The sequence below is a fragment of the Sus scrofa genome, chromosome 16, assembly GCF_000003025.6.
Source record: "Sus scrofa isolate TJ Tabasco breed Duroc chromosome 16, Sscrofa11.1, whole genome shotgun sequence".
Classification (NCBI taxonomy): Eukaryota; Metazoa; Chordata; class Mammalia; order Artiodactyla; family Suidae; genus Sus; species Sus scrofa.
The window spans coordinates 44276607-44291007 of NC_010458.4; the positions used below are offsets into that span (position 1 = coordinate 44276607).

Consider the following 14401-nt stretch of genomic DNA (forward strand, 5'->3'; position numbering starts at 1 on the left):
ATTTACCTAGAAATACATTTGCAATTGGGCTCAGATGAAATTGGACATGTGTTCATTGCAACATTATTGATAATAGTAAAACACTGAAACAACTCATTTCATCAATAGGAAAAAAGATCAAATAATTTGTAGTGGAATATTTATAATGGAATATTTTATAGCAGTGGAGGAAATAAACTGCAGCAACTTGCAGCAGCATGGCTGAATAGTAACAACAAAAGAGGGGGGTTGCAGAACATTTCATACAGCATGATGTCATTTAAAAAGGGAGTTCTACGTGATACTATACATAGAAAACCCTAAGGACTCAACCCCAAAACTACTTGAACTGATTAATAAATTCAGCAAAGTAGCAGGATATAAGATTAACATTCAGAAGTCAGTTGCATTTCTGTATACCAGCAATGAAACATTAGAAAAGGAATACAAAAATACGATACCTTTTAAAATTGCACCTCACAAAATCAAATACCTCGGAATACACCTGACCAAGGAGGTAAAGGACCTATATGCCGAGAACTAGAAAACTTTAATCAAAGAAATCAAAGAAGATGTAAAGAAATGGAAAGATATTCCATGTTCCTGGATTGGGAAAATCAATATTGTAAAAATGGCCATACTACCCAAAGCAATCTACAGATTCAATGCAATCCCTATCAAATTACCCCTGACATTTTTCACAGAACTAGAACAAACAATCCAAACATTTGTATGGAACCACAAAAGACCCAGAATCGCCAAAGCAATCCTGAGAAACAAAAACCAAGCAGGAGGCATCACTCTCCCAGACTTCAAGAAATACTACAAAGCCACAGTCATCAAAACAGTGTGGTACTGGTATCAAAACAGACAGACAGACCAATGGAACAGAATAGAGAATCCGGAAATAAACCCTGACACCTATGGTCAATTCATCTTTGACAAGGGAGGCAAGAACATCAAATGGGAAAAGGAAAGTCTATTCAGCAAGCATTGCTGGGAAACCTGGACAGCTGCATGCAAAGCAATGAGACTAGAACACACCCTCACACCATGCACAAAAATAAACTCCAAATGGCTGAAAGACTTAAATATACGACAGGACACCATCAAACTCCTAGAAGAGAACATAGGCAAAACACTCTCTGACATCAACATCATGAACATTTTCTCAGGTCAGTCTCCCAAAGCAATAGAAATTAGAGCAAAAATAAACCCATGGGACCTCATCAAACTGAAAAGCTTTTGCACAGCAAAGGAAACCCAAAAGAAAAAAAAGACAATTTTCAGAATGGGAGAAAATAGTTTCAAATGATGCAACCGACAAGGGGTTAATCTCTAGAATATACAAGCAACTTATACAACCCAACAGCAAAAAAACCAATCAATCAATGGAAAAATGGGCAAAAGACCTGAATAGACATTTCTCCAGAGAAGATATACAGATGGCCAGCAAACACATGAAAAAATGCTCAACATCACTGATTATAAGAGAAATGCACATCAAAACTACCATGAGATACCACCTCACACCAGTCAGAATGGCCATCATTAATAAATCCACAAATAACAAGTGCTGGAGGGGGTGTGGAGAAAAGGGAACCCTCCTGCACTGTTGGTGGGAATGTAAACTGGTTACAGCCACTATGGAGAACAGTTTGGAGATACCTTAGAAATCTATACATAGAACTTCCATATGACCCCGCAGTCCCACTCTTGGGCATCTATCCGGACAAAACTCTACTTAAAAGAGACACGTGCACCCCCATGTTCATTGCAGCACTCTTCACAATAGCCAGGACATGGAAACAACCCAAATGTCCATCGACAGATGATTGGATTCGGAAGAGGTGGTATATATACACAATGGAATACTACTCAGCCATAAAAAAGAATGACATCATGCCATTTGCAGCAACATGGATGGAACTAGAGAATCTCATACTGAGTGAAATGAGCCAGAAAGACAAAGACAAATACCATATGATATCACTTATAACTGGAATCTAATATCCAGCACAAATGAACATCTCCTCAGAAAAGAAAATCATGGACTTGGAGAAAAGACTTGTGGCTGCCTGATGGTAGGGGGAGGGAGTGGGAGGGATCAGGAGCTTGGGCTTATCAGACACAACTTAGAATAGATTTACAAGGAGATCCTGCTGAATAGCATTGAGAACTTTGTCTAGATACTCATGTTGCAGCAGAACAAAGGGTGGGGAAAAAAATGTAATGTATACATGTAAGGATAACTTGACCCCTTGCTGTACAGTGGGAAAATAAAAAAAATAAATAAATAAAAATAAATAGAATAAAAAGGGAGTTCCCCCGGAGTTCCCATCGTGGCTCAGTAGAAACGAATCCATCTAGGAACCATGAGGTTGAGGGATCAATCCCTGGCCTCGCCCAGTGGGTTAAGGATTCAGTGTTGCCATGAGCTGTGGTGTGGGTTGAAGATTTGGCTTGGATCTACAGCTCCGACTGGACCCCTAGCCTGGGAACCTCCATATGCTGTGGGTGCGGCCCTAAAAAATTTTTTTAAATAAATAAATAAAAAGGGAGTTCCCTGGCACAGCAGGTTAAGGATCCACCATTGTCACTACTCTGGCACAGGTTTGATCCCTGGCCCAGGAAAAAAAAACCAAAACATTAAAAAGGAGCAAAATTAATGTGTAAGTGGCAAAACAAATAAAATGTTTAACAAGTTTCAAGAGAATGGTTACTTGTTGCATAGGGAAAGACTATATCTTAATATTTTATTTCATAAAATTAAGGGTGGATGTAACTTGTCCTCATAACATACATAGGTTATATTTATTTGTAGATTTCACATGTTACATAAAAGTATACATTTAGTGTATCCTTAATTCTACCAGAAGAAAAAAAGAAAAATGAATACATCCCATTAGCTAAAAAATATCCAGGTATCAAAAACTAGCACTTGTGGCCTCAAGTCTTGGTGTTTCCATCTCTTGACGAAGGCTATTCAATCATTGACTAAAAAGCCAGCAAAGATCAAAAAAGTTTTCATAGATACTCTTGTAAGCCATACTGGTAAGAAAAATGTACAGTGTCTTTATGTTAATACAATCCAGTCATCTAATATTTTATGCCAGTGGCCTGGTGAGTAATTACGACAGAAAAGGGATTCTTTAGTGAAATTGACTCTGAGTTATACAAGCTAAATTGAGAAATATAATTATCTATTGTAATAGTATTTATATTTTCCAGAGCTTTGGGCTTTGGTCTTGACAGTTCCACTTAGTTAGTGATTTAAACAGAAAAGTTTTAACATTGTAGTCACAGAATTAATTAAGTATAGGTGCTTTTAAGCTTGATGTGATCTACTCTACCAGCCATGGACACCTGGCGCCAAATTGTAATACAAGAATGAGTGCCTTAAAACCATGACAAAAAAAGGAGAAGAGCACAAAAAGAAAAAAAATTTTTTTTTACGAGGAAAAGCAATGTCCAAAATTAAGCATGATAGTGGTAATTCCTTTACTTAACATGCGTTCTTGGTTTTTGAAATGTATAAGTCTAGTTCTTGGTCATAACACTCCTAAAACTTGTACCTTTGTCAGACTCTTAAAAGCCTAGGGATTAGATATAAAGCAACTATCTTGCCTTAGTTTCCCCATTCACCAGATGCCCCCTCTTCTGTGCTTCCCAAGTATTTACCTTTCTTTTCACTCATTGCATGATGTTAACATTTGCCGCTAATGTGTCTTTTTTCCCCTTCATGTGACTTAAAGAGCCTCAAGTATATTTATCTTAGTTTCTGTCGTGCCTGACTTAAATTGGAGCTCAGTAAATGGATGCTGAATGGAACAGAACTAGTGCCAATTAAAAGTGTGTCTTCACAACGTGCAGTTCCCCTCTCTGTGTCCTCACTCTGCCTGTGGCCCACACAAAAGCAGAGAATCTTGTTTTCAGTTTATTCTATTGACGTATAGGTGAGTTACAATGCTGTGTTAATTTCTGCTGTACAGCTAAGTGACTCAGTTATGCATACCCTATGTATTCTTTTCATATTCTTTTCCTTTATGGTTTATCACAGGATATTGACTATAGTTTCCTGTGCTATGCATTAGGACCTTGTTTATCTATTCTATATATAATAGTTTGCATCTGCTAATCCCAAGTTCCCAATCCTTGCATCCCCCACTCCTTTCCCCTTGGCAACCACAAGTCTGTTCTCTATGTGTATGAACCTGTTTTGTATATATATTCATCTGTGTCATATTTTAGCTGCCACATGTAAGTGAGAGTATATGGTGTTTTATCTTTGTCTTACTGATTTCATTCAGTATGATAATCTCTAGGTCCATCCATGTTGCTGCAAATGGCATCATTTCATTCTTTTTAATGGCTGAGCAGTATCCCATTGTACGTGTGTACCACATCTTCTTTATCCATTCTTTTGTCTGTGGACATTTAGTGTTTTCCATGTCTTGGCTATTGTAAATAGTGCTCAAAAGCAGAGAATCTTGTGATAGCCTATTGAGTTAGTAGTCAGCAAGCAGGCCTTTTTGCAGCCCTCCTGTCCAGAGTGCAGGCAGCTGCCTAAGAATGTCCTCTTCACAACAGGAGGATAGAAACCTGACAGTAAATACAAGTGATTGGGGGAAAAAATAGAAAACAAAGGAAAGACACTGCGAATATAAAAGAATTTATTTGTATCCCCATTTTTACCACTAAACAGCTATGTGATATTGAGGAAGTCATTTAACCTCAGTTTTCTTTTCTGTGAAGTGACTATATAAGCATACTTGTAAGAACGTGTGTGTGTGTGTGCGTGCATTCACACTTTTATATAAAAGCTCTGAGTTACAGGAGGAAGTGGGGAAATCTAAATCTCATCACCACAGAGTTAAAAATAAAATTCCCTGCTGTCAGATTCTATGCATTTGAAAATTACTTCAGAGAATTTTAGCCTCCACCCCTGCGCTCCTCCCACAAAGAGGAGAAACTTCACCTAAAGAAGCCTGAGACCAGGTTCAGACTCAAAGGGATTAAATTCTTTTTCAGGAAGGAAGATGCAACTGTGGCAGAGCAGTCTCGAAGTGTTGGCTGAGTCCCTCTTAGAAAATCCCTGGGCAGTAATTCTGACCTTGCCTGGAGATTCTAAGAGAGAATATTCTTATGATCAGCTTTGGGACAGGAATGTGCTGTAGAAGCGCATTTTATTTATTTATTGCCTTTTCTAGGGCCACTCCCGCAGCATATGGAGGTTCTCAGGCTAGGGGTCTAATCGGAGCTGTAGCCACCGGCCACCAGAGCCACAGCCATGTGGGATCTGAGCCACGTCTGTGACCCACACCACAGCTCAACGGCAACGCCGGATGCTTAACCCACTGAGCAAGGCCAGGGATCGAACCTGCAACCTCATGGTTCCTAGTCAGATTCGTTAACCACTGAGCCACGACGGGAACTCCAGAAGCACATTTTAGAAGTGCCGAACGCCTCCAGAGACCTCCGGAGGTTTCTTGAGACCTCAGAGTCTAACTCGTAAAGGGTGTCAGGTTATATAATTGGATCAGATTTTGTTAGGTATCTTTTGTGTGGTTAAGTCAGATATTTCAGTACAGGTAATTTAGTCCTATTTGGTTAGACCTAATTCAGGGATGATTTTTCTCAAAATATCCTTCTACCTGTTTACACTTGGATTACCCATCTGGGGGGACAAGGAGTTTTACCTAATCTAGACCAGGAGTTCTGCACTTACTAAGCCAAATACACTTGCAGGGTTTCTGAAGTAGCAGCCCTCCTACTCTCAGATATGGCAAGTCCAGGCCCACCTTTTATGAGAGCTTGTCCTGATTAAGCACTGGAGTAAGGATTCTGCTTACATCAGAGGTGAGGCTTGTGATGAGCCTCTGTCCTAAGCTCAGGACCAAATGCGAACAGATGAACCCCAGGAACCCAAGAATCCAGGCTGCTGTCCAGCTATGAGCCCTGCTTCTGCCTCAGCCCAGTGCTCAGGTGGCAGGGTCTGCTATGGATCTCAGCCTGCTCACTTGGGTCCTTCACTGGGTTCCCAGCCGTTGCCAGCCCCTTCTCACCAGGGATTTTTTTCCCCTCTCACCTAGTACACATAGCTCTTGCCTAGATTCTCCTAAGCCTTAAAACTTCCAGTATTGTCTTGTGTGGAGACTCTTGTTGCCATGCCCCGTACCTCAGGATGGACTTCCTGGCGCTTTCAAAGCCAGCCTCAGTCAATCCAAGTTAATCACATTCATATGACCACTGATTTGAACTGCTGGCTATCTCTGAGGGAGTCAGCCCACAACCCAACTATCTCCTGAGCCATTCTGGGTTTCTTGCCACTGCAGGCACCTGTTGGCAGGATCCCAGCGTGTGCCACTACCAGCTAGGGAGGGTTCCAACTCCATTCACGTCAGCTCAGAAAGTCTCCAAGGACATATAAGGGGTTATTATGGAAAACAGAGTCTAACTATACTCGGCATCTACTGAAAATGAACTCAGAGGAAACTGTGAGTCATGTATGCACAACAAGTGCCTTAGCACTATGACACAACATTACTTATTGGTAGGTAAACTGAGATAAAGATTATTGTATTAAGTAGTACCCTCAATTAAAATACGACTCTCTACTTACATGCTGCAACAGGAAGGTAAAAAATTACAGAACTATTACAAGAACTCTTTACCAACAGTTTATAAAATGCAAGCTGTAAAGCTAAGCACAGTCCTTTTTAAAGATCTAATTAGGTAGGAAAAATAAAGCTCTGCATGAACAGTCCAAGTCTTTATGGAGAGAGAGTGCAACCAGTGTGGGTCTTCAAGGCTGAGAAGGCTCTAAGACTCTAAAGACAGAAGTCCCTCATTGGCTCTCAACCAGACTGAACCCTGTTCACCTGCCAAATCTTTCTGGAGCCTGTTTCCTCCCAGGAACCACAAACTGACCAGGCACCCACACGTAACATGTATATTCTGCCACCTGTTTTGAAGAAACATCTGGTGTGTTTATCACCTTGCTGTGGCGAGGGGAATTTTCCACTCTCCACCAGGGCCCTCCATCCCGTCCTCTTGAGTGAGTGTTGTTGGCATTGCTGCATGCAGGTTCACATATACTGTCCAGCTTTCCTCCTCTTTGTGCAGGGCTGACTCATTTTCCCTAAATACTTGTTCATATGCAGCTTGCTGTGGTCCCTCCTTCTCTCTTACCAAATGACAGTAAGGCATTTTGGAAATGCCTGAAGGCTTTTGCTGCAGTTCTATCCAGCTGTCCTTGTTTGGTATATTGGCAAAAGAATCCTACTCTCCATTTGTGTAGAAGTTGCCCATTATTTCTCTTCCTGCCTCTCAAGTGGAACCAGGTTAGCAGGTGATAGAAAATTAAATCCAGGTGATTTAGGATAAGAATTATGTTTTGTGAAAAAGACCACTCAGTCATAAAGAATGAGATTATGCAAGGGTTTTTATTATCACATTTTCAAGTGGTACAGGCACACGATTCTGATGCAAGGCAAGAGAATTCTGGTTAGCTTTTTATTTATTTAATTTTTTCTGTTTTAAATGAGCAGAAGCTCACTAAAGCATGAAAGAAATTAGGTCTTCAAAAGGGCCTGCCTCATAATCACCTATGCGCTTCATAGCCCAACAGTGATGATGAATAAATTTTGCTTTGGCTTTGGAGTTTATCATTTACCTGTGCACTGCTGTACCAGCAACGAAAGAGATTGTCACACTCTTTAATTTCAGGAGACCTGTGATTTGGGGAAGATCAAGCCTGAAGCCAGAAGATACTTAGAAAAATCAGTTAAAATGGGAAAAAGGAATGGGCTCCATCTTCCGGAACAAGTACAGAATGTGAGTTTGTGTCCTTTTCTTGTTCGAAAAGAAAAGGATAAATAAAATGAAACACAACAACAACAAAAACAGGAAATAGGGAAACACATATTTGTGACATGGGAAATAGCCTATAATATAAATCCATTTACAATGTATTTGGTAGTCAGTGATTTTAAATTCCCCAGGTCCTATTAACCTTACAATGACTGGCCAACAACTGATGATTTAATTGCTTTTTAATCCTGTCCAGGTTTTATTTGTTTCGTGTGTGCTGGGCTTATTTTCTCCACTATATTGTGCATTCCCTGATAGATAGTTCATATCTTTTTTTTCTCTTTTTTTGTCTTTTGAGGTCTGTACCTGTGGCATATGGAGATTCCCAGGCTAGGGGTCTAATCAGAGCTGTTGCTGCCAGCCTACGCCAGAGCCACAGCAACACCAGATCTGAGCCGCGTCTGTGACCTACACTGCAGCTCACAGCAACGCCGGATCTTTTTAACCCACTGCAAGGCCAGAAATCGAACCCGAAACCTCATGGTTCCTAGTCTGATTTGTTTCCACTGAGCCATGATGGGAACTCCTCTAGTTCACATCTTAATAGTTGATTTGTGTTCTTACTGTCTTGTTCATACAGAGAAAGGGCACTGGTAGTAAAATCCTTATGGTGGAGAGTTTTAAAACTAGTATTTTGGAATGGAACAGCCTGTGATTAACATATGACCCTTAAAGGAGGAAAGATTAGCTTCTCAAACTTTCTTTTTTGTCTAATACCAGTCAAATCTTCCAGTTTCAGAAGTAAAAGCCATCACAGAATTAGCTCATTGTTTTGGATAGGAAATATATCCCATGATTTATTTCCAGGTTATTCTTCTAGCCAGAAGAACTGGAAACAAGTTTGAAAGACATTGAAACTGAGTGATGTCAGCATGGTAGATACAAGTGAAGGCACCCCTGAGATACGGGCACCTTCCTTCCTCCCACCAGAATGCTCTTGGAATACCTTGTAACCTCTTCATCCTGACTACAGGAGAAATGTGACTGATCTCACTTACCTGACCCTTTGCCTTCCTGATCAGTCATCATTTCTGTTTCGTGAACATTATATTGGTCAAAATGTATTGGCTGCAGCTAATAAAACCCTGTTGAAATAGAAGAGTCTTATTTGCTTGTATAACTAAAAGGTTGAGAAGTAGTTGAGGTTCATGAATTAGTTTGGTCCAGATGTTCTGTGAGTCATTGGCCATCTGATTTTTTTCTGGTTCTCCACTCTGTCTCCTTCAGTGTTAGTTATCCAAATGTTGGCTTCCTTTTATTTACTAATAGGGCTACAAATCTAAAAATCCCACCATCCAAAAGGATATAGAAAAGCCCCCATCCAACCTCCCCTTGTGTCTTAATGGCCCAAATTGGATCATATGTGTAATCTTCGATCCCCCCTTGACTCAGGGGAAATGCCAGGCCTGGGATACCTGAACCAGTCACTGCTGCAGTGAGGATGGGATTACCTGCCTGGCTCTGAGGTTGCACTCCTGGAGCTTTAGATAGGATCTGGTTCCTCCTGAACTACGTGGCTGATGTAGGGTGAGGGAGAAGTAGAATAGCAGTTGGGGAGGCAACCACAATGTCCAAAAACAACACTGAATGGGATGTGTTAGGTCAGCACTCCCAAATTTAGTGGGCATCGGAATTAACTGGAGGGCTTGTTAAAACTCTGTTTATACATGGCCCCACCTCCTTTGAGTTTGTTTTTCAGTAGGTTTGGTGTGGATCTCAGGAATTTGGCATTTCTAACGAGTTCCCAGGTGATGCTGATGCTTATAGTCAGAAGCACCCTTTGTGTGATTTATGTAATTTTATTTTCCAACATTTTTAGAAGAGCGAGACATGTTAATAAATTAACTCATGTGTTTTCTTGTGGTTTCCTCCTTATTGCTTCCTTTGATCTCCCACCTAATATTTTTAATATAAATGTTAGGGCCCATAAAACTAGGGCCTATCCTGTTTTCCAAAGGAACCATGGAATTAATTACTCAATTCTTATCTCTTGGCTTAGTTCAGCACCTAATACTGATTTACTAAATTAGAATTTTGAACTGGAAAAGATTAGAAATATGTTAATTATTTACAGGCTATTTGATTCATTCATTAACTCAGCAACTACTTCCTTTGTGTGTACAATGGGCCAGACTCTGCTTTGACCATGCCTCCTGAATATGCTTAAAATTTACACCTCATTTCTAACACATTACCAGGATTGCCTTTTTGTATGTGTTACCGACAGACACTCATGGACACAGCATATAAGATTACACAAAACCATTTTAGCAAGCACCCCTCTAAGAAAGTACTTCCTGAGGGTTTTGTACAAAAGCCAACCTTCATATAAACAAGAGCCTTACTTGACTGATGACAATTAAAATGACAGTTTCATTTTATTGTTAAAATCCTGTATTTATATCTTTGTTTCAGGAAATCAAAGCAATGAAGAAAAGAATGAGTGAGCTATGTATTGACTTCAACAAAAACCTCAATGAGGACGATACCTTCCTTGTATTTTCCAAGGCTGAACTTGGTAAAAGTTTGTTATTTTTTTTTTTATTAAACTCACATAATTTAGGCAAATAATGTCACCTCACAGTTTGCCAAATCATAGTTAAAAGAATTCTTTAAAAAATATACCTTCCACAGGACCCCACCCCTTCTACAAAAAAAACCACAATCAAATCAGGCCCAGATTTTAGGCTCTATGAAAGTATGCTGTTTCTGCAGACAGTCCAGGAGAAACTGCGTAGTTTCTCTTGGTAACTCATGCTGATGTTTAACAGCCTTCAGTGCTTTAAAATCTTTTTTTGCCTCACAATGTCCTCTACCTAAACTAGTTTCTTCTCCTATTCTGGGTTGGTTTGTTTGTTTGTTGGCTTAATTCTGCCTGGTCTCCATTAAAATGCCATCTGTACAAGTGCAGTGAAGCCTGTTCATATTTTGAATTTCCATCTCCTAGGCCACTTGTCCTCTGCCACCCCCATTTCAATAACATCAAAGTGATATTATAAGGATTGTCATTAATTTACTTGAATTTCAGTTACTCCACAAAATTCCTAGAGCTTCTTTAAGGCACCGTGCCAGTACTGCATAAGACAGTAATGAGTGGAAAAATTGATGTATGAGATAATGATTTTTTGCAGGTGCTCTTCCTGATGATTTCATTGACAGTTTAGAAAAGACAGATGACAACAAGTATAAAATTACCTTAAAATATCCACACTATTTTCCTGTCATGAAGAAATGTTGTATCCCTGAAACCAGAAGGAAAATGGAAATGGCTTTTAATACAAGGTGCAAAGAGGTACTCTGAGTGTTTGTGTTTCTTTTGTTTCTATGGAAGATTTTAAGAATAGTGTTTGTTTTGTTTATCAGGGTGAAGTTAGCTCACAGGCTGATTCCTATTTGATCATCCCTGTTTGTGTGAACAGTAAGCCTCCTGATTGCTCAGACTTACAAGGCTTAGCTTTTTCCTTTTTCGTTGGCAACCTGCTTGGTCTGGCTGTTCTAAAACAAATAGAATGGGTTAATGAAAACAGAAACTTTTATCCTTTTTTGAGTCCACAGTCCAGGGCTGGTGGGGTACCTCTCTCTCCTCAACAAATGACTTCAAGGCCATTCCTGTTGTCACCCTTTTACAGCCTATTAGGAAGAGGGAAAATAAAATACAGAGGAAGCTTCTTTAAGAAGAAGACCTGGAAATGGCATGCATCAACTCCATTCACATCCCATTGACCCAAATTTCATCATATAACTATATCCAGCTGCAGGGAAGGCACTTGACAGCTATGTGCTCAGCTGAGGGGAATTTTGTTACTAAAAGAAAAAAGGGAAAATTAAAAATGAATTTTAAGATTCAACTGACCTGGAGTTCTTGCTGTGGCACAGTGGGTTAAGAATCTGACCACAAGGGCTCAGACTACTGTAGAGGTGCAGGTTTGATCCCTGGCCCAGCACAGTGGGTTAAGGATCCAGCATTACCACAGCTGTACATAGGTTGCAGTTGTGGCTCATGTTCAGTCCCTGGCCCAGGAACATCCATATGCCGTGGATGCAGCTATAAAAATAAAATAATATAAAAGTGAACTAGCCAGCTCCACTACAATCTGCCTCTCTGGCTATCCAAGTAGTCACTAGCCCCTTTTTCTTCCCACGCAGAACCCATTCATATGTCAGATCCCAACCACCTACTGCCTATAGTTTGAAGACCAGGATCTCTGAGTGCTCCACAGTCCTCCTCAGTTACACTTCTCATGATCTGGTCCCCTTTGAAAGGGAAGAAAAGTTGTCTGACCCACTCACCTCCAACACACACACACACAGTGGTAGAATAGGAACAGAAAACCACCCTAAAGACTCCCAATTGGAAAGGGAAAGAATGGGAAACATAGCAGGTTCATACCAATTTTCAGAAACAATTTGGCCGGAATTGTTAGGATTCTGAGCTCTGGTGAATCTCCTGGGATAGCCCTTTGGAATTGCTTAGGTCGTTTTCTAGCAGGAATTCCTTTAGCAATTGTACTCCAGTGGCCCCTGGTTTTGCCTGCAGGGAATTCTTTCTTACCCTCCATTCATTACCTTTCATTACCCTCCATGACCATGTCCTGGGCAGCTGCTGGTATAGATTCCTGCTGATGGCAGTTTGAAGCCTGAGGGTTGCTTTTGAAAGCCAGGCTTTTGATATTTTTGTAATAAAATTCCCTCAGAAAACTTAATAGGTTTCTTGTCTGTTTCCAATCAGGTTCATGATAAAATAACACCAAAACCATTTTTGGTCATAGTCCTTCAACCTGCAAGGTCCTTTCTTACATACGGACTCCTGTACGCTGTCCTTTCTGCTTTCCCTCAGTTAATAGAGTCTGCCTCAGGCCCCCTGAAAAGTAGGCTTGAGCAGGAGGGCATCATTCTCAGTCTAGTCTTCATAGCTCAGTAATGCAGAGTGACAAGCTTTTCTCCTGATGTTAAGAGCCTTTGCCTCTTCCAGTTATCTGAAGCCCAGATTGGGGGCCATGGGCAGAACCTCTGTTAGCATAACTCTTTTCCCTCCATCTTTGCAAATGGAACAATTCTCTCTTATGTAATCTTTCTGAAAGCAGCAAATACCAGCAAACACAACCAACAGTATGAGTTTTCCCAAACAATTCCCCTAGAGCTAAGACTTGGTAGGTAATTGGCCTGCCTTCCAAGTTACGGCAGGCAACAATTTTAACAAATGTTATCCATGATATAATGAGGATTACCAGCTTCCCAGTTAACAGTGTCTGTGTCCTCATTTTCGATTCCTGCACATTTTTCATTTTTGTCATAGCAACACCTTATTCCTGAAGTTGGTCTCTGGGTAGTAGTGTACAGGTTAAAGAACTCTACAAAGTCAACCAAGAGTGACTCAGATAAGATAAAAAGTTATTTTTCTTCAGAAAGGATTAGGAGTTTCCAGGGGTTAGGGAAACTGGGGAATTATTACTTAATGGGTACTTAAGTTTCTGTTTAAGGTGTTAGGAAAGTCTTGGGAACAGATAATGGTAATGATTGCACAGCAGTGGTTGGTGCCATTGAATTGGACCCTTAAAAAAAAACGGCTATAAAGGGTATAGGTTGTATTAGATGTGTTTTACTACACTCTCTTTAACTTTTTATTTATTATTATTATTAAACTATAGTTTAATTACGGTGTTTTGTCAAGTTCTTTTGTACCTCAAAGTGACCCAATCACACACATTCTCTGTGCTGTAACAGTAGAATTCAATTGCCTATCCATTCTAAATATAACAGTTTGCATACAGAAAACCCCCAAAATGCCCATCCATCCCACTCCCTCCCCCTTTTCCCTTTGGGAACCCCAGGTCTGCTCTTCTTGACCATGGTCTGTTTTTATTACACCTTTTTTTTTTTTTTTTTTTGGTCTTTTTAGAACTACACCCGCAGCATACGAGGTTCCCAGGCTAGGGATCGAATTGGAGCTGTAGCTGCCCGCCTACACCACAGCCACAGCAACTCCAGATCCTTAACCCACTGAGCAAGGCCAGGGATCAAACCGGAGTCCTCATGGATGCCAGTCAGATTCGTTTTCGCTGAGCCACAACATGGACTCCCTCTTTTTGCTGTTAAGGTTTTGTTTGTTTGTTTGTTTTCTCTTGCAACCAGCAGTACAGAGGTGAGTGGTCCAGAACTGGAGGACAGCCCTGCCATCGTCCATATATAGCTTCCAAGGTCATTGTTGTCATCTTCAGTTCACAGCTAGCAAGGCAAGCATCTATAAAGAGACGATCCCAAAATTTCATTCATCAGCTCATTCACATTTCATTGTTCATTGTGTATCACATGGTCACAACCTGCCTTAAGAAAGTGTGGGAAAGAGCAATGAAGTCCTGTTGATTAGCACTGGGAACTATATCTCGTCACTTGTGATGGAGCATGATGGAGGATCATATAAGAAAAAGAATGTATGTATGTGTGTATGACTGGATCACTTTGCTGTACAGTAGAAAATTGATGGAACGCTGTAAACCAACTATAATGGAAAAAAATAAAAATCTTTTTTTTCTTTTTGCTTTTTAGAGCT

At 40.3% G+C, this 14401-nt stretch overlaps 1 protein-coding gene across 7 annotated transcripts in view; it reads left to right on the forward strand.

Moving 5' to 3' along the window:
* Window positions 1-14401, forward strand: part of NLN (neurolysin) — a 107918-nt gene that overhangs the window by 50901 nt on the left and 42616 nt on the right. For all 7 annotated transcript variants that reach the window (NM_214359.2, XM_005672490.3, XM_005672488.3 and 4 more), the window contains 3 exon segments: window positions 7708-7815; window positions 10267-10369; window positions 10983-11143. In NM_214359.2, coding sequence (NP_999524.1) covers window positions 7708-7815; window positions 10267-10369; window positions 10983-11143 — 372 coding nt within the window.